General features: G+C 36.6%; 2 protein-coding genes across 2 annotated transcripts in view; one reads left to right on the forward strand and one right to left on the reverse strand.

Annotated features, from left to right (window-relative positions):
- Positions 1–3,542, reverse strand: part of LOC110734784 (late secretory pathway protein AVL9-like) — a 34,992-nt gene extending 31,450 nt beyond the window's left edge. The window contains exon 1 of the mRNA XM_021914933.1: positions 3,258–3,542. Within this exon, the coding sequence (XP_021770625.1) occupies positions 3,258–3,542 (285 nt within the window). The remainder of the gene's footprint in view (positions 1–3,257) is intronic.
- A 9,417-nt stretch (positions 3,543–12,959) lies between these two features.
- Positions 12,960–18,530, forward strand: LOC110734785. Its single transcript, XM_021914934.1, has 6 exons — positions 12,960–13,110; positions 13,510–13,658; positions 13,914–14,010; positions 14,152–17,079; positions 17,584–18,150; positions 18,355–18,530. The coding sequence occupies exons 1-6, from the start codon at positions 12,960–12,962 to the stop codon at positions 18,528–18,530; spliced, it is 4,068 nt and encodes a 1,355-aa protein (XP_021770626.1).
- Positions 18,531–19,041: the final 511 nt, after the last annotated feature.

Below are 19,041 nucleotides of genomic sequence, written 5' to 3' on the forward strand. Positions count from 1 at the left end.
CATGAACAAAGTCCTATAGTCCAAAATATAGATACAGGTACACCAAGTCCCTAGCGGACGAGCAACCTTTACAAAAGATTTGAGGCAATTTGATTGAGCGCAAATGAGCGAAAAAGCGTGAGCAACAACAGCGAAGCCGAACGAACAAAAAAGAGTTCAAAAGCTCTGACCCGATTTGAGCACAACAAATCCGTCGCAGCAAGATACACCCTGACGCAAAGCGACAAAGCTGTCGCCGCGCGATAATAGCTGACGTGGCATGTCAGTCTTGAGGATTCTACAGAATAATCGGTTGGACAATGATTACCCTACTTGATGCCTCGTAACAAAAGCAACTTGATTTTATTAATGATTGGCCCGATGACGATCATATTTGATTGATGATCAGCTTGATTACGATCACATTTTTATTACACATTGAGTGAACACCTTCAATTAGTAATCGACCCGATTTTAATATTGATTGATGATCGGCCTGATGACGATCGCTTTATTGATTGAGAACGCCTAAAAATTGGCAAAGAATACTTTATTAAAGCGCCTAAACATTGGCTCACTACAAAGCACAAGCGCCTAATCATTGGCTCATTACACTTAAACGCGCCTAAGCATTGGCAGAGCATATTACACCTAAACATTGGTTAAGCATATCTAATACACTTAAGCATTGGTCAAGTCCACCTAAGCATCGGTTGGGCGTACTTCATCACACCTAACCATTGGTCAAGTCTACCTAAGCAATTGTTGGGTGCATTTCATTACCCCTAAGAATTGGTTAATCCCGCTTAAGCATTGGCGAGGTTTGAGGATTGCAAGGCATTGTGGTCTTCGACGACTTTCCCTAGGGTGTGGAGGTTGTCGGTATTAATTGGTCACATAAAAGCAATGGCGAGATTTTGAAGATGGCGACACACTGCGGTCTTAAACGATGTCTCGAAGCATGGAGGAGATTGTCAACAGCGGCGAAGCACTGCCACAACATTTACAACAGCGGCGAAACACTGCCGTGGCGAAGCACGGCCACAATGACGACAATAGCGGCAAAGCACTGCCGTGGCGAAGCACTGCCACAAAATTGAAGATGGCGAAGCACGTTCACCTTCAACGATGTCCCGAAGCATGGAGGAGATTGTCAACAGCGGCGAAGCACTGCCGTGGCAAAGTACTGCCACAAAATTGATGATGGCGAAGTACGGTCACCTTCGGCGATGTTCCCTAAGGCGTGGAAGATTGTCACTACAAATGAAGATAGCGAAGCACTGCTGTCTTCGATGGCGTTCACTGAGCATTGTGGAGGTTGTTAAATAATTTTGGGTTTGACAAGATGTGTGTACTCAACAGTGTAAGATAAGCGTTTCGAACTCCTTTATTTGTATAACTAACTCTAGATTGCAGGTATCGGTGTTAAAAAGAATGATTTAGGATCGCAGAACGTTCTGAATCATTCTCCGTCCCTATCGATACTTTGAATTTTGTTTTTGAAACATACGTTTCTCCATACTTAGTCAAAGTGGGGGCTTCTGTAGACACCTGTTTGTGTCTCCCCAAAAACCAAACCTAGTGATGAGTACCTTTCACGTCTTTCATTATCGAGTTAGGTGAAGTGTTAGGTGAATTTCCTAAGCTTTTACCATTTATAACCTTTCTTTAAATGGTTTAAGCCAAAATCATTTATTTCGTGCCTTTGAACCCAAAATAATTCATTTCGTGTCTTTGAAAATCGTTCATTTTGTGTCATCTTTATAAAAACGTCAAAATTAGTTTATTTTAGTCCATAATCCTGGTCCAATAATTGTGTAGTTGGATGGAGCTTGAAAAGAGTTTACAAAAATATATTATAAGCCCAAACCGAACCTTACCTACAACCCAATGATCATGTGGAGGGTCCATTAACCTTTAACATCATTCCTAAATCTCTTAGGATTTATTATTAGTTTCTAGAATCCTCTAGAAGTTTCTAATTATCCTCTTTTTGAAAAGATTAAATTAGAAAATTTTACTTCTAATAAAATACTTGTTTTTAATAGATTTAATTCAGAAAAAATAAAGATAAGTACGGATATTCTACTAACCCAATTTGATTGGAAGTCGGATTCCGTACGGATCTTATCTTCTGAAAAGCATCGCGTAGCGATGAAAATATCGCACAGTGATGGATCTATCGTCACGCGACGAAAGGCGTTTTACTCCAAGTCGGATTCTGACTCTTTTTCTGATCTTTTCCCTCGTTTTTTTATATAAATAGGGATGTTTGCGTTCGTTTTCATTCACCAACAATCATCATCTTAATCCCTCTCTAAGCTATAAGCCTCTATCTCTCTCTTTTTCTTAGCCTTAGCCTAAACACATCACACATGATACAACCTTTGTGAGACTTGAATACTATTAGCCCTTCTCGTAGTTGCCTTTGACCTCGACGTGAAAGGTCGATATTTCTGAGGGTTTGGTCCCTAATCCTTAATTCAATTCCTATTTGATTTATTTGTTTGATTTGATCTTTCTTGAAGTTACTAACTCGTGTATTGTTTTAATAGAAAGAAACATGAAATGAGGCATCAAAGTGAGTAGATCTACTATTATAATTATTCTTTTGATATAGAAATCATGTTTAGAATTTTATATTAATTTCTAGTATCATGTTAGGATGTTTATTAATATTTCTAATATCATGCTTTCTAGTATCATGTTTAGGCTAGAGCTTTAATCTTTATTATTTAGTGACATGCTAGGGTTTGTTATTAATCCTTTTAGTATCATTCCTAGGATCTTTTTATTTATCATGATGATGATGATTTGTTGTGTCAATAATCTTACATTTCTTGATTATTTTATGATTTATTGTTATTTCTTGATCATGCCCTTTTTGGCAGGTTTAATAGGAATTTGTACTTGAATCACGCCCAATAAGATAATTAATAATTTGATTTAGGCTTAATATGATTTTAATTTCAAGTGATCGCCAATAATAGATTTATTTGTGCATTAATAATCTACCAACATAGATTAAACAGGTTTCAGGTAACTTGTTGTATGTATGTTGATCGGAAAGCGCACATGAATATTGGCTTCGGCTACTACTAATAATTTTCTATTCTAAAAAGTAAACATACATAACCAAGAACTTAACTAAACAACCATCAACACCAAAACAATATAAACAATACGATCGAAATTCCTAGGAGTAAGTCGATAAGCATAAGAATCGATCGAGGACTCAGTCGTTCCATAACCAGATTCATCATCATTAGCATCCATACCACCACCCCCACCATCAGAACTCGATCATCATTAGCATCCATACCACCACCCCCACCATCAGAACTCGAACTCTCCTTAAATTCATCATCATCTCTACCATCTTCTACATGTTTGGTCTCCTCCTCATCACCATCTTCACCATCATCATCTTCATCTCCATCTTCGTCATCTTCATCATTTGGTTCGTTCTCTGCCTGCACCATCTCCACATCTTCCAAAACTTCCGCATGCTCCTCACCAGCATCCCGACCCATCAAATTCACTCCTCCCTCTGCATTCCTCATTTCAGAAGGCTCTTCACTTCCCCCACCCGGGAACGCACCCTAGGAACCATTTCATCAACTTCTCAATAAATTTCACCAATGCGCTGCCTCCGAATCTGACGTAGTTGCTTACTCAACGCCAATAATTCCTGTAACTTACAATTATGCTCGGTCGTAAGTTCAGCCAATTCATTGAGTAACTGTAGAACACGGGCTCTCAAAGCATCATAATTACCATCACCAGAACTACCATTGTTAGCCATTTGAAAGAATTAAATGAAAGAAAAAACAGAGAAAACCAAAAGAATATATAAACCCTTACAAACAAACCGACAAATAAAATAGGAAATATAAGCAAGTTAAGCCTGACTTTTAATTACCGAATTTCATAATTGCATTGCAATATAAAACATCGTATCCTTTCACATACCGTCACTTTACGCCGTCTAAACTATTAGAAACAATGCACTACGCCCTCAACATGTCTAAAGTTACACAAATCACCTACTATTATCTTATAATTGAAACTACAGTTTTAAAGCACTTATAAATTCAAGGATCAAACACATGACAATTGAAAAAAGATTTTTTATATATTAAAATTGCACGAATATGAAATTTAATGAGGAATTATAAAAACTTTCATTAGATATTAAGAAAATCATCTAAAATACAAGTAAATTATTGTTATTAGTCCTTCATCGTAGGTTATCCACTAATCAATATATATTAATAAACTAGATTAGTACCCGTGCTATGCACGGTGGTGATAAAAAATAATTTTGAATTATTCTTATATATCCTGTGTTGTTGATAACTTTTTAACATGACTTGGCTCGCTTTATTATTTTTTTTTTATTTTGTAAAAAAAAAATTAGTTATTTAAACATAAAAAAAAAAAACATGTATATTATCCCTTTTTTTTAATGGTTATAATTTAATGCTACATCGTATGGAGTGATATTTATTATCTTATGGAAAATATACTAAAATGATGGTTAGACAATTTTTCTTTTAATATTACATTATCTAATGAGCTTATATGTTTAGAGTGGAACCACAACAATATTGATGTCAAAGTCAAGTTTCTGATTTTGACTTTAAATTCATACCTACTCGGTCCCAGTTTCTAACATGTTAAATGTTAAATTAAAAGGGGAAAAAAATAATGAAATCATACTTAAATTTGGAGGGAAAATTTTTAATTATAGCTTGCCACATATGACATTTTAGGAATTGATGACATCATCATGTTTTGTTTTAGTAATAGTTAATAGATAACCTTATCATAAATTCGAATAATTAGCTATTACACAAATTCATACTAAACGTGGAGGGGTTTGGATTACATTTGATAGGAAATAGGAAGTAAAAGAAATCCTAGAAATAAATAAATGCAACTACAAATAAATGAAAGGAAAAAAAGTTACTATCAATAAATGAAATCCAAGCTCGAAAGACTGGAAATGAATATGGTAAAAAAATATATTTAAAATGCAACTATCAATTAATGAAATCCTTAAACAACTAAGACGAAAAAAAATACGAAATATAAGCTAGATAAAGAAAAACCAATAATAAATCAACTATTGTGAGGATTCGAACCTAGGACCAAGTTCTAACCTCTATATATATCTAACCATGAAGCCAATAAAACCTCATCCATGAAGCCAATGCTATATTAACGTTTGTACTTCCAAGTATAATTTATATATTACCTTTAACAAATTCTTGTATTTTACCCCAAAAAAGAACTTGATATTTTTGGTTTGATTTTTGGGGGACATTTATCATCCAAATTTTCTTAGTGGCTCCGCCACTGGTTTAGTGTACTTCCTCTTAAAATTAACGTATATACTTAATTAATGTACTTGTAATAAGGTGAATGATCCTAAAGTCGTAAAAATCACGGCGAAATCGTTATAATAGATTTCAATTTCCCGAGTTATTGAATTTCAAGAAACAAATGTTGATGCAAATTAAAATATAATGGACAACAATAAAATAATATCACCTCCTTATCATTTACTAAATTAGGTGTTTGTGAAAGTAGACTTTATGGTTTTACAAGTTGGTCATAATATCTATAATTTCTACTCCAACACCCTTATATCTATATAATAGGTACTTAATAGGCATATATAGTAAGAAATATTTATTAAACAAGTAAGGACATTTGTGTTTCCTTTGTTTTACCAGTAAGAAAAAGAGTACACACCAAGGTTTCTATTTTTCCAATTATAATAGTAATACTAGTATCAAATTCGTACATTTTTTGTAACATATATATTTTAATTATACTAACTTTGTGTTGTTATTTGGCTAAAAAAGCTAGATAGGGTGACTTCGAAGATGGTAAAGGGGAGGAGACTAGTGAAAAAGAAAACGATTCGGCAAAGGAGAGAGGAGGTGACTATGGCACGGTTGGAAGACTTGCTCAATCAAATCGATGAAAAAGGGCAATATGACGTTAAGCGCCTTACCGGTACTCATTATGTTCTAGAACGTCAAAAATCAATGTTGCGAGGACACCAACTTAGTACTATCACTCGCCTTGGGTATGGGGCCGTCTCGGGTATTACTTGCCATCCCGAGTATCCGTTCTTAACACCTATGTCACTCGGGAGGGCTACAAATTTTAGGAAAGAGGTGTATTGTTATATTTTTTACCTCCTAAATTATTGCAAAATGTGCTTTAGCTTTAACCTAGCTCACCTAAGACACACTTTACTTAATTGCTTTATGTTTTCCTACTTAAATCGTTTCCTAAGAAGAGTCTTTGAGTTTTTCATGCCCTTGGAAGATTGGCTACTCATGATTCAAGAAAAAATGGCACCCCACAATAATGACTGTACTGTTTAGGGTTTGTTAGTGTTGGGTGGGAAATTCCTTGATCCCAAGAAAGACCTCGACAAACCCGTCTTAACTATGGAGTGGGTTGGCTTCTCTCATGATGATTTTTCTGAAATTTATTGCTTAATTAGTTATGGATATGATGCAAAATATGTCCAATTCAAGGCAATGATGTTACTGAAAAATGGTTATGATCCTAATGCCCACAAGGCTCTTTGTACGGCCAACCCCTTCAACACTAAGGACTACCCAGAGGAGTACCAAAAAGTGTTGGATTTTGCTGGGAAAGTACGGACAAGGAATAACTATTTTGACACTTATGAGGAGCTAACTTCGGCCGATGAATGGAATGATGAAGATGAAGCTTATGAGACCCATTCCTCAGATGATGATTGGGAATAAAAAAGGCGAAGATGATACCAAAAGATGATATATCAAGTTAAGATGATACCAAAGATGATAGCGAAGATGATATGGAAAGCGACAATGATGTAGCATTTAAGGAAAATGAAGAGATGTAGACTATTTTGATGAATAATTATTAGGGTTTTGTTGTTTGTCTTATTTAATTTAAATTAATGATACTATTAAACTATGCATGTATGAGGAACTTTCCTATAAATTATGGGTGTAACGATGGTTATCGGGGTGTACTTGTGTAGGTTAGTATTTGAAGTTTTTGTCACTAAAATTCATTAAGTACAATAGGTCCTATTTTTCATTGTATTGATCTCATCCCTCTTGTAAGAGGCCTCATTATGATAATATTATTAATTAAAGTTTTACTTATATGTTAGTTGATATTTATGTATACATGATATTTTTTTGATGATTTCTGTAGAGTGATATGGTGTCATACTTAAGTAGATAGAAATGTAATTTCAATATCACAATTGTCACTTAATTAGACTTGGAAAGTAGTGATATTAACTCTTACATTATTTTGAGTTTTTATGAAAGCTATACAGGTATATTACATCATACCAAGTGTTTTGGATTTTACAAGTATATAAAAGAATTTTTATTAGGTTGACAGAAATATAAAGTTAGGGGTGTCTAAATACAAATGTCATATGAATGACTAGATAAAGGGTGGATGACTTTAAATAATAAATAAAAAAAAGTCAAATTAATAATTAAAATAAATAGGTATGCAAACCATACAATAAGATAGAGTACACTATCTTGCATTTTGATTGATGAAGACCCCAGAGTATAAAATCTAATCAAAGTATCCATTTTGCCTTTGGCATAAAAGTATACTTGAGCATTTATAAATTTTATATATGGAGTTAAATTATTAAAAAAGTATAAGAAATTATTACGGCACTAATACTGAAATTATCGGATATAATTAATTAAATAACTAAATATATTAATATAGTGTTTATTATAGTATTTGTCCTTAATATCTTTAAATTTTGTTGTTATATCTAACTACGTTGGAATTCTGTGAGTACTTATATCTAACTAATTAATTTTGGAATGTTTTTATTTTTTTTCTAATTAGCAGTATGACTTGCTTAGTTTGAACATATGCTCCCTTACCATAAAATGTTAATATTTAGATGAAGAAAAAACAAGGATGCATTAAATTAGTCTACTTATATGCAAAGGAACATGTCACATACTTTCGGTTTAGATAAATATTGTTGTGTTTGCTTAGCTTTAGTTTTTGTACATGCTTTATCTAGGCAAGTATTGGCCCTTATTGAGTTTATCGCAATTTTTGGATGTCGAGAGAAGGGCAATTTTGATTAGAATACTATTGTTGCCTCATATGTGTACAAAAAGGTCAGAAGTCAACTAAGGTCTTTTCTTCATCATTAAAGAACTTGCCAGTATTTTGGTGTTAAGAGTTACCTACAAAATTCAATGCATCCAACTACTTTGTTCTCTTATTTCTATCCTTTTTTTTCTCTTACATTTCTATGTCATTGTTTTTATTATATTTCTTTTTTTTTAAAAAAAAAAAGAGTTGTTACTTATATTTTATATAAACAGTAATTGTACAAAGTATGAATATTAAGTGTTACCCTTTATGAACACAAAATCAATTTAATGATTTTTGCAACACCTATATATATATATGATGAAAAGTCCTAGAAGAATCTGGCGGGAAATAAGTACATGTTTTCCTTCCAAGATTGTCACCTACTTAAGCTATGTCCAAGCCCTTGAAGTTTACAATTAAAACATATCCCTTATTTTTATTATAACCCTATCACCTCAATATTACGGAATAAAACCCGTTCAACTAATCCAACCGTCACGACTGACCTCGCTTGTGTTGCAACAAGGCAGTGTCTATGCAATCCTCCATTTGTGGCTGAATTTCGCATTTCGATGTTCGAAACAAACATGAATTGGCCATACTACAAATGCAGACGTTGCGACTGCTGGGATTAGGCAACTGATTCGGATTTGGTTCACACACCTCCACAAGATGGTTTCCGGTACTTCATGCATAGGCTCGAGTTCCTTGAAAGGTCTCTTACAACTGTGATGAAGATATCAGTGACTATTGCAATTGTCACTGCGGTTCTTATTTTGAAAGGCTTTTAAATATTGGTCAATAATGTTTGTTGTTACCATAATTCCTTTTAATGTTTATGCATTATGTTTTGTGTCTTTATTTAAAATTTACTACTTAGGGACAATATTTTGGTGTTAAGAGTTTATGTAGCATCAAATTTCACTTTGTTTCAGGTGTCAAAGTGAAGTACGTTTGACTAATTATTATGCTTCCTTACAAATTCAAAGTATTCGGTTTCATAAGTATGTGTCTTTCTTATGTGCCTACAAAAAAATTTATCGTTATGATTTAACTATTAGCTTTTCAACTTATGATTCATACAAATATCATCTTATGTATCATGCATTCTTATTAATTTATTTATTAAGCTCATTTTTTTTTCTTAAAACATATTATTAACCATAAAGATGTATCATTGATCGACATGTCAATCAGCTAAGAGTCAAAGCTATCTTCTTTTATTTTTTTTTATGTAACAATAGTAAGGGAAAAAGGGGGGATATAGGGGTAACAACAAATAAAAAATTATCAGTGATGCATTAGATTAATGTAAGCAATAAGTATATATAGGTGACTCAAGTCATTTAATTGATTTTTTTTTTAATATGTTTTAACAAGTGATTCATTTGATTAATAGATACTTGGTAGTCAGTCCTCAAATTTTAGTAATAAAACAGATTAAACCGAAGTTCCATAAAGTTTAACAAAATGCAACATTTAGTAGCCGTACATTAGAAGTTAATAGATTGTCCATTAAAGTCGAACATTAGATTATTAGACTAAATCCACGCTCGTCTTGAATCTCAGCTAATATTTCAGCTGCGTCATCTCCAGAAGAACTGCCACTTGAGGTGCTCATAGGGTCCTCGTCCTCTTCCTCCTCTTCTTCCTCCTCGTCCTCTTCCTTTTCATCTTCCTCTTCCTCATACTCAACCTTTGCCCAATGCATCTAAAAGATCACAATACTTAGAGTAAATTGAAGGCTAATTTTATCTAAAATAGTTAATGAATAAAACCTTGAATTTAAATATAATTTATAACTTAATCACCATATTTATTATACGCTAAACTCATTGTTTTTAATAGAATCTTACGCTAAAAAAGATAATGTAGGTGAAGTGAGTATATTCATTTATTTCAACCTAATAAGAACACTAAAGCCTAAAAGATGACAGAGCAAAAAATGGGAATCATTGTTTCAACATATCAAGCAAAAATCTAGCACAAACATACTTAAAGTGGGAGTTCAATCTATCTATGTAACACTTGAAGTCACTGACATGTAAATGTACCTCGACTAACAAAATCCACCTATATTCCTACCCTAGTTTACTGACCCTATCATTTTTATGTTACCATTTTTACTTTCAAGTTGAATTTAATATATGTTTTTTTATTTTTTACTTGATATCATTTTTACTTGCAGTTAAATTCTTATCAACCTAACAAGTAACAACTATTACTATCAAACTTAAAAGTTATTTTAAAACATTACGAAATATATAAAAATGTAAATAGTGAAAGCAAACAAATAAATTTCACTATCATGCATCTTGTAACATATAACTAGTGGAAATTGTACTTCCAAATAAATAATAAAACAGAAAACTAATTTTCTACATAATTTATTTAAATCTCAAATTTGTTTTTTTTACTTAACAAGATAATTATATTAACATAATACCAAATTAATAGAAAACATAGTAAAATAAAATAAGTTGGAGATCACCTCGTATATCACTGACACAGCTAGACCTTGATCATTATACCCCTTGTGCTCGAAGAAATGAATCAGGAGAACCGGATCCCACAATAAAGCCACCCCACCTATCCACCAGTCGAGCCAAAAACCTCAAGTTTGTAGTTAGTTCCCAACTTCCGTTGAACATAATCGAGGGCATCTTTAGATATACGGGTTTCGGTGAGTACGAACATTGAAGGTGAGTACTTGTGATACAAGAAAATAAAATTGTCTTCGAATGAGTTTCTTGTCATTCCCCGAAAATTCCACAACAACACAATAGTTCCTTCGGGGATTGGAGGCCTATTTTCAATATGAAATCTCTTTTCGGGCCTTACATGAGAAACAACGTAACGATTTTTGGATTTTGGTAATATCCAGGAACCAATATCAAGTTGGATTGTGTGAATCGTGGAACTCACCTCCATAGCATGCGCTCCATCGCTGTAGCCGCCCATAAAAATGGTAGTTGGAATATCCGGCACAGGCAACGTAACACTCGGTTGTGGATATATAAAGGGTTTAGGATCAATTACGACTTGGAGGTCCTATGGAACCACCAAATCACTTTCCCTTTGCATCCTCAGCATATCCCATAAGATGAACATCCTAGCCCACTTCTTTTGGCCGGCCATGTAATCTTCTTTTAAGGGGACACGTGTGATAAGCCTTCTTATCATGGGTTGAGAGAAGCATTTTAGGGTGTGTTTTGATGCTTTATATGTACTTTTGTTAGCTTTTGTGAGTTTTGGGCTGTGATCTCACTTATGTGCAAAAGGCGGGATTTATGAGTATAAGTGAGTGAGTGAGCTCGGGAACCAATGAAGAGTTATGTAAGAAGGATGGACCTTGGCTCGTGATTTGAGAGTTGTGATGGAGCATGGAAGAGCAAGGAAGAAAGCTTGAGGAAAAGGTGAAGCAAAGCAAGAAGAAGAAGCAAGGAAAGAAGGCGAAAACAGCAGGAACCGCTGCCAGGGCCGCTGGCAGCTGGCCAGAGCCGCTGGCAGCGGGTATACCAGAGTGAGGGGCTGCCAGAGCAGCTGCCAGCGGGTCCAGAGCAGCTGGCAGCGGCTCTGGCAGAAATTCGGGCTGTTTTGGTTAATTTTCAGCAATTTGGCTTTGTTTTGGCTCGTGTTTTGGATATTATTTTATTATTATTATTGTGTTATGTTATTAAAATATAGAAACATATAAATAGCTTAGTTTTAATTAAGTTTGAAGAGAGAAAAAGGAGAATTAAGTTTTGAGAAAAAAAAGCTTTCTAGGGTTTTCTTGGAATTTTCAGAATTCTTTGTTTTGGAATAAGAATCCATGGAAGCTTAATCTTCCGGATTCTTGGTTAAAGATTGAAGCTTTTAGCTACGAATTGTGAGATCTTTCTTCTCTTAATATCTATTGAATATATATTGTTCCTTGAATTAATTTCATGATTTGCTTTAATCAATTGCTAGGTTAGAATTATTGGATTCGCTTGCATCTAATTAATCTTTCCAAAGTAGCAACTTTAGGTTATTGATGCATGCTTTTGGTTGATAACTTGAAGAGGGAATAATATTATTGAAGAAATTAGACCGCTTGTGTTAATTTATTCAATCCTTGTTGATTTCTCCGTTTATTTTCTTCTTGTGGATAATTTAGAGCGCTTGTCTTGAATTGTGCATTGGAAAGGGTTAGAAAGGAGCCCTTTGCTATTTCTAACTATTTATGAGAATTTAGAATCTAGGAATTCTACAACAAGGTGTTCAATAGAGCTTGATTGAGGAGACTTCTATGATCAATTTGTATGTTCATTAGTGGATTTCGCATAACCAAGACCGTTCTTCTCATTGATTACCTATTCATTACGTTCGTTGTTCTTACTTAGTTCATTTATCATCATTGCTCGTGAAAACCCCCCTCGTTACTTAGGTTACTACCGTCCTAGAGTATTTCCACTTAGGTTTCCAGTTATTAGTCCCTTTTTCCCTGTGGATTCGAACTCGACTTCCCTAACTACGTTTATTTGCAGTTAGTTTAGTTGTGATATTTTTGGTTGCATACGACTGAGGCACACCAAATTTTGGCGCCGTTGCCGGGGACTTAGGCGTTACCGTTTAATTGTTTATCTTAGTAGAATTTATTTTAGGATTGTTCTTAGCTATTTTTTTCTTTGTTTGTTCGCTAGGGTATGATAAGTACCCGTTCTGCTAACAAAGAAGTTTTGCAGTTTGATCCAGAAATTGAAAGAAATATTTCCAGGTTGCGAAGAGAGGCAAGAACAAACCCCAGTGAATCAACATACATCTTCAACATTCAAGAAGAGGAAGTGATGGCAGAAAATCGAACACTGAGAGAGCTAACAGCTCCTAACTTGAACCAACAGCCGTTGTGCATCGCATATCAGCAGTTGGAGGAAGGTGCTAATGTTGAGATCAAATCTGGTCTAATTCATCTATTGCCGGCATTCCATGGCATGAAGGGTGAAGATCCAAATAAACATCTGGCAGAATTTCATGTGGTATGTACTAGCATGAAACCGATTGGGATGACTGATGAGCAAATTCAGTTGAGAGCATTTCCTTTTTCTCTCAAAGATGCAGCGAAGGATTGGTTTTACTATCTTCCCCCAGGGAGCATAACAAATTGGGCAGGTTTGAAGAAGTGTTTCTTAGAGAAGTATTACCCAGCCACTATTTCTGCAAGCCTTAAGAAAGCTATCAGCAATGTGGATCAGAAGGAAGATGAGTCCTTGTATGAGTATTGGGAGAGATTCAAGAGATTGTGTGCTAGTTGTCCGTACCATGGGTATTCCGATCAAGACCTCATCCTATACTTCTATGGAGGTCTAACAGATGATGATTTGAGGATGGTGAATGCAGCAAGTGGTGGAGGGCTAGTGAATAAGACTCCAGGAGATGCAACTAGGCTGATTGCAGAGCTAGCAGAGAATTCTAGGCAGTTCAGTCAGAGAACCCCCACGCGCCGGGTGAATGCAGCAAATTCAAATACAACTGAGTTAGAGAGTCAAGTAGCTGATTTGACTTCTATGATGCGTGAGTTCATGGTGAACTCAAGGAATCCACAGCAACTGAATGCTTGTGGTTTATGCACCTCCACAGGACATCCCACTGATGCATGTCCTCAATTACAAGAGGAACAGAATGAGCAGGCCAATGCAATGGGTTTCCAAGGGCAAGGTCCTCAGAGAAGATATGATCCATATTCGAATACATACAATCCAGGATGGAGGGATCATCCAAATTTGAGATATGGGAATTCCCAGGGGAACCAACAACAACAGCAAAATGCTCAAGGCCAGCAGCAATATCAGCAATATAGGGCACCATTAGCCAAACCTCAAGGCCAAAGCTCAAATTCGAGTAATATGTCAACTGATGAAATGATTAGATCACTAACTTCTAATGTTTCTACTATGCAGCAAAACATGGTGCAATTCCAGCAAGAGACCAAATCCAGTATTCAGAATTTGGAAAGTCAAGTGAGTCAAATTTCAAGTGCAGTGAGCAGACTTGAAGCTAAGGATTCGGGAAAACTTCCATCTCAAACGGAGTTGAATCCTAAGCAACAAGCCAACGCTATTACATTGAGAAATGGCAAGGAGCTGAAAGAGACTGAAATTGCAACTAAGAGGGCTGAAGAGTTGATTGGAGCTGAGGAGAAGGAAGTGGAACATGAAGCTGTAGCAAATCCTCCCACTTTTCCATCTTATGAACCCACACCACCTTTTCCTGAAGCTTTGAAAGAAACGAAGAGGTATGAGAAGGACAAAGATATCTATGAAACATTCAGCAAGTGTGAGGTAAACATTCCCCTTTTGAATTTAATAAAGAGTGTTCCTCGATTCGCTAAATTTTTGAAAGAACTTTGTACTATTAAGAGGAAGCACAGGTTAGGAGGGAAGGAAAAAGTGAAAGTCAGTGCTCATGTTTCTGCAGTTTTCCAAAAGAAACTTCCTGAAAAATGCAGTGACCCTGGTATGTTTACTGTTCCAGTTACAATAGGGGACACCACTTTTCATAGAGCAATGTTGGATTTGGGTGCATCAATTAATGTTATTCCATATTCACTGTTCAAATCTTTGGAACTTGGACCCTTACATGACACCGGGGTAGTGATTCAATTAGCTGATAGATCAAATGTTTATCCTAAGGGAGTAGTGGAAGATGTGCTTGTGAAAGTTGATGAACTAATTTTTCCTGCTGATTTTTATGTGCTTGATATGGAACATGATAGACAAGCAGTACCCATCTTGTTAGGAAGACCTTTCTTGAAAACTGCTAGGACTAAAATTGATGTTTTTACTGGTTCTTTGACTATGGAGTTTGATGGACAAGAAATTGTGTATAACATCTATGATTCCATGAAATACCCTGTTGACACTCATTCTTTGTGTTCCATTGATATCATTGATCCTATAGTGCAGGATGTCTTCAATGTTGAGGGCGAGGATGCGCTCCTCACTTCCATTTCTAATAATTTATCTGCTGATTGTTTGGATATTCCTTTGCCTAATAGTGTGCAGATGATGGTAGCAGAGTTGAATGGTCATTCCAAGCTTCCACTTAGACCACCAGGTTCGACACCTACCCCATTGACAGTGCCTACTGATAAACTCTTACCTTCTGTTTTGCAGGCACCCCAGGTGGAGCTAAAACCACTTCCTGATCATTTGAAATATGTGTTCCTTGGTCAGAACGATACTTTACCTGTTATAATTTCAAGCAAATTGACCAAGGAGCAAGAGGACAAGTTGGTGACAGTGCTGAAAGAGCACAAGTTAGCTATTGGATGGACCATTGCAGACATTAAGGGAATAAGTCCATCCACTTGCATGCATCGTATTCTGTTAGAAGATGATGCCAAACCTGTGAGGCAACCTCAGCGTCGCCTAAATCCTCCCATGATGGACGTGGTAAAGAAGGAGATCATAAAATTATTGCAAATAGGAATGATATTTCCTATATCTGATAGTAAATGGGTCAGTCCTACGCAGGTGGTTCCTAAGAAAAGTGGTGTGACTGTGGTAGAAAATCAACAGGGTGAAATGGTTCCTACTAGAGTTCAAAATGGTTGGCGAGTTTGCATTGATTATCGTAGGTTGAATGCAGTAACTAGGAAAGACCATTTCCCTTTACCTTTTATTGACCAAATGATTGAAAGACTTGCAGGGAAATCCTATTACTGTTTCCTTGATGGGTATTCTGGGTACTTTCAAGTGCCCATTGCACCTGAAGATCAGGAAAAGACAACTTTTACATGTCCTTTTGGCACATTTGCTTATCGCCGTATGCCTTTTGGCCTATGTAATGCACCTGCAACCTTTCAGAGATGCATGATGAGCATCTTTTCTGAGTTTGTTGAGCATTTCATGGAGGTATTTATGGATGATTTCACTGTGTATGGTGATTCTTTTGATAAATGCTTGCATCACTTATCTATGGTCCTCAAAAGATGTATTGACTCTAACCTTGTCTTGAATTCTGAGAAATGTCATTTTATGGTCCAACAGGGCATTGTGTTAGGTCATGTAGTTTCTTCTAGAGGTATTGAGGTTGATAAGGCTAAGATTGACACTATTCAGTCTCTTCCTTATCCTACTAATGTGCGTGAAGTGCGTTCTTTTCTTGGCCATGCAGGTTTCTATCGTAGGTTCATTGAGGGATTCTCAAAGCTTGCAAATGCTATGTGCAAATTGCTGCAGAAAGATGTGAAATTCCACTTTGATGATGATTGCAAGAAGGCTTTCGATGAATTGAAGGCTAAGCTCATTTCTGCCCCTATCATTCAAGCCCCAGATTGGTCTCGACCATTTGAGATAATGTGTGATGCGAGTGATTATGCAGTTGGAGCTGTTTTAGGCCAGAAAGTAGGGAGGGCATCTCATGTGATCTATTATGCCTCAATGACCCTCAATTCAGCCCAACGAAACTACACTACCACAGAAAAAGAGTTGTTAGCTGTAGTATTTGCTCTAGAAAAGTTTCGATCTTATTTGCTTGGTACTAAAGTAATTGTTTTCACTGATCATGCAGCTCTTCGCCACTTGATGACGAAGAAAGAGGCCAAACCAAGACTAATAAGATGGATTCTGCTCTTATGTGAGTTTGAGTTAGAAATCAAGGACAAGATAGGCGCGGAAAATCTAGTTGCTGATCATTTGAGTCGTTTGACCCATATTGTTGATCAACCATCATTCCAATATCAAATCCTAGGAGAATTTCCGGATGAATCTCTATTTGCTCTTAAGGATTTGCGCCCTTGGTTTGCTAACATTGTGAATTTTCTGGTTTCTCAACAGTTTCCTCCAGGTTTCACGAAGTCTCAAAAGGACAAGCTTCGAACTGATGCGAAGTACTATGCATGGGATGATCCATACTTGTGGAAGTTCTGCTCCGATCAAATCATTCGCAGATGCATCCCCGAAAATGAGGTGATCCCCATTCTCACCTTCTGTCATTCTCATGCTTGTGGAGGACACTTTGGAGCCAAACGCACAGCAAGGAAGGTTCTCGACTGTGGTTTTTACTGGCCAAGTTTGTTTCGAGATTCCTATGGATTTTGTAAATCCTGTGATAATTGCCAGAGAGTAGGTAACATTTCCCAGAAAAGTGAAATGCCCCAATCCTCTCTTCTATATTGTGAAATATTCGATGTTTGGGGTATAGATTTCATGGGACCATTCCCTATTTCTTACGGTTTTACTTATATACTTCTTGCTTGTGATTATGTGTCGAAGTGGGTGGAAGCAATACCCACTAGGACTGATGACTCTAAAGTGGTTTCAGGTTTTATCAAAGCTTACATATTTTCTAGGTTTGGAATCCCAAGGGCGTTGATAAGTGACCGTGGAACACACTTTTGCAACCGTACAGTGAGTGCTTTGTTGAGGAAGTACTCTGTTCACCACAAAATCTCCACGGCTTATCACCCACAAACCAATGGGCAAGCCGAGGTGTCCAATAGAGAGGTGAAGTCAATTCTGCAGAAAACGGTGAATCCGGATAGGAAGGATTGGAGTTTGAGGTTGGAGGATGCTCTATGGGCGTACCGCACCGCATACAAAACACCTATCGGGATGTCCCCTTACCGCCTTGTCTTCGGAAAACCGTGCCATCTACCGGTTGAGCTTGAGCATAAAGCATATTGGGCGGTTAAGTCATTCAACATGCAAATGGATGAAGCAGGTGAACATCGGAAATTGCAACTCCAAGAACTAGAGGAGATCCGGCTTGAGTCCTATGAGAATGCAGATATTTATAAAGCAAAGACCAAGCTATGGCATGATCGAATGATCACGCGGAAGGAGTTTAAAGTCGGTGACAAAGTACTCCTATATCAATCCCGACTTAGATTATTTCCGGGAAAACTTCGGTCCCGTTGGGAGGGCCCTTTTCAAGTGGTGAATGTATATCCGCATGGAGCAGTTGAAATTCAAAGCCCCGAGACCGATAAGGTTTTCAAAGTCAATGGACAAAGGCTCAAACCCTACTTCGAGGGTTTCAAAACCGAGAACGTGGAGAGCATCGATCTCTACGAGCCATCAATGGAGTAGCGAAGTGGGATGAGCCGCGTCGAGCTAACGACGTAAAACAAAGGCGCTAATCGGGAGGCAACCCGATCGAAAACTCTTCCCCATTACTTTTCGTAGTTTAGTTTTATTTTTTTCGTGTGATGTGAAGAGTGTTTTTATTGTTTTTGTGTAGGTGGAGGCCTTGGGAGCAATTTTTATGCGCGAAACGCAGCAAACACAGAGCAAAACAGAAACAAAGGGGCCTTCCCTGCAGAAGCCGCTGGCAGCTGCTCTGCAGCCGCTACCAGCGGGTCTTCTTGCAGCCCAAACCCCTTTGTTTCTGTCCCAGCCGCTGGTAGCTGCTCCTGAGCCGCTGCCAGCGGGCCCCCCTCTACGTTTTGTTAAAAAAAAAAAAAAAAAAAAAAAAAAAAAAAAAAAAAAAAAAAAAATCTGCCAGAGCCGCTGGCAGCGGGCCTCAAGCCGCTACCAGCGGCTCCTACAGCTCTCCCCGATTTTTTTTCCCCTTATTTCCCCTTTTCCAAACTCCAACTTCATTATCCCCCAATTCACATAAACCCTTACTCCTTTTCTTCTCCTTTTCTCTACTCATTCATTCCCCTACTCCAATTATACCAAATTCCTACCAATTTCCCTTTCCCAAATCTTCATCTTTCATCAAATTCTCAATTCCCATCACAATTTCACCTAAGGTTTACCATTTTTCTTGATTTCAATTGTGAAATTGGGTTGGTTGTGTGGAATTGCAAGCTTAATTTATTTTCATTGAAGGTGAAGGTGAAGGTGCAAGTGAACATATTCCTTTTTATAGCCATGGGTAGAGACAACAAGAGGTCTAAAGAATCATCTCCATCAAGACCCT

The sequence above is a fragment of the Chenopodium quinoa genome, unplaced genomic scaffold, assembly GCF_001683475.1.
Source record: "Chenopodium quinoa cultivar QQ74 unplaced genomic scaffold, ASM168347v1, whole genome shotgun sequence".
NCBI lineage: Eukaryota > Viridiplantae > Streptophyta > Magnoliopsida > Caryophyllales > Amaranthaceae > Chenopodium > Chenopodium quinoa.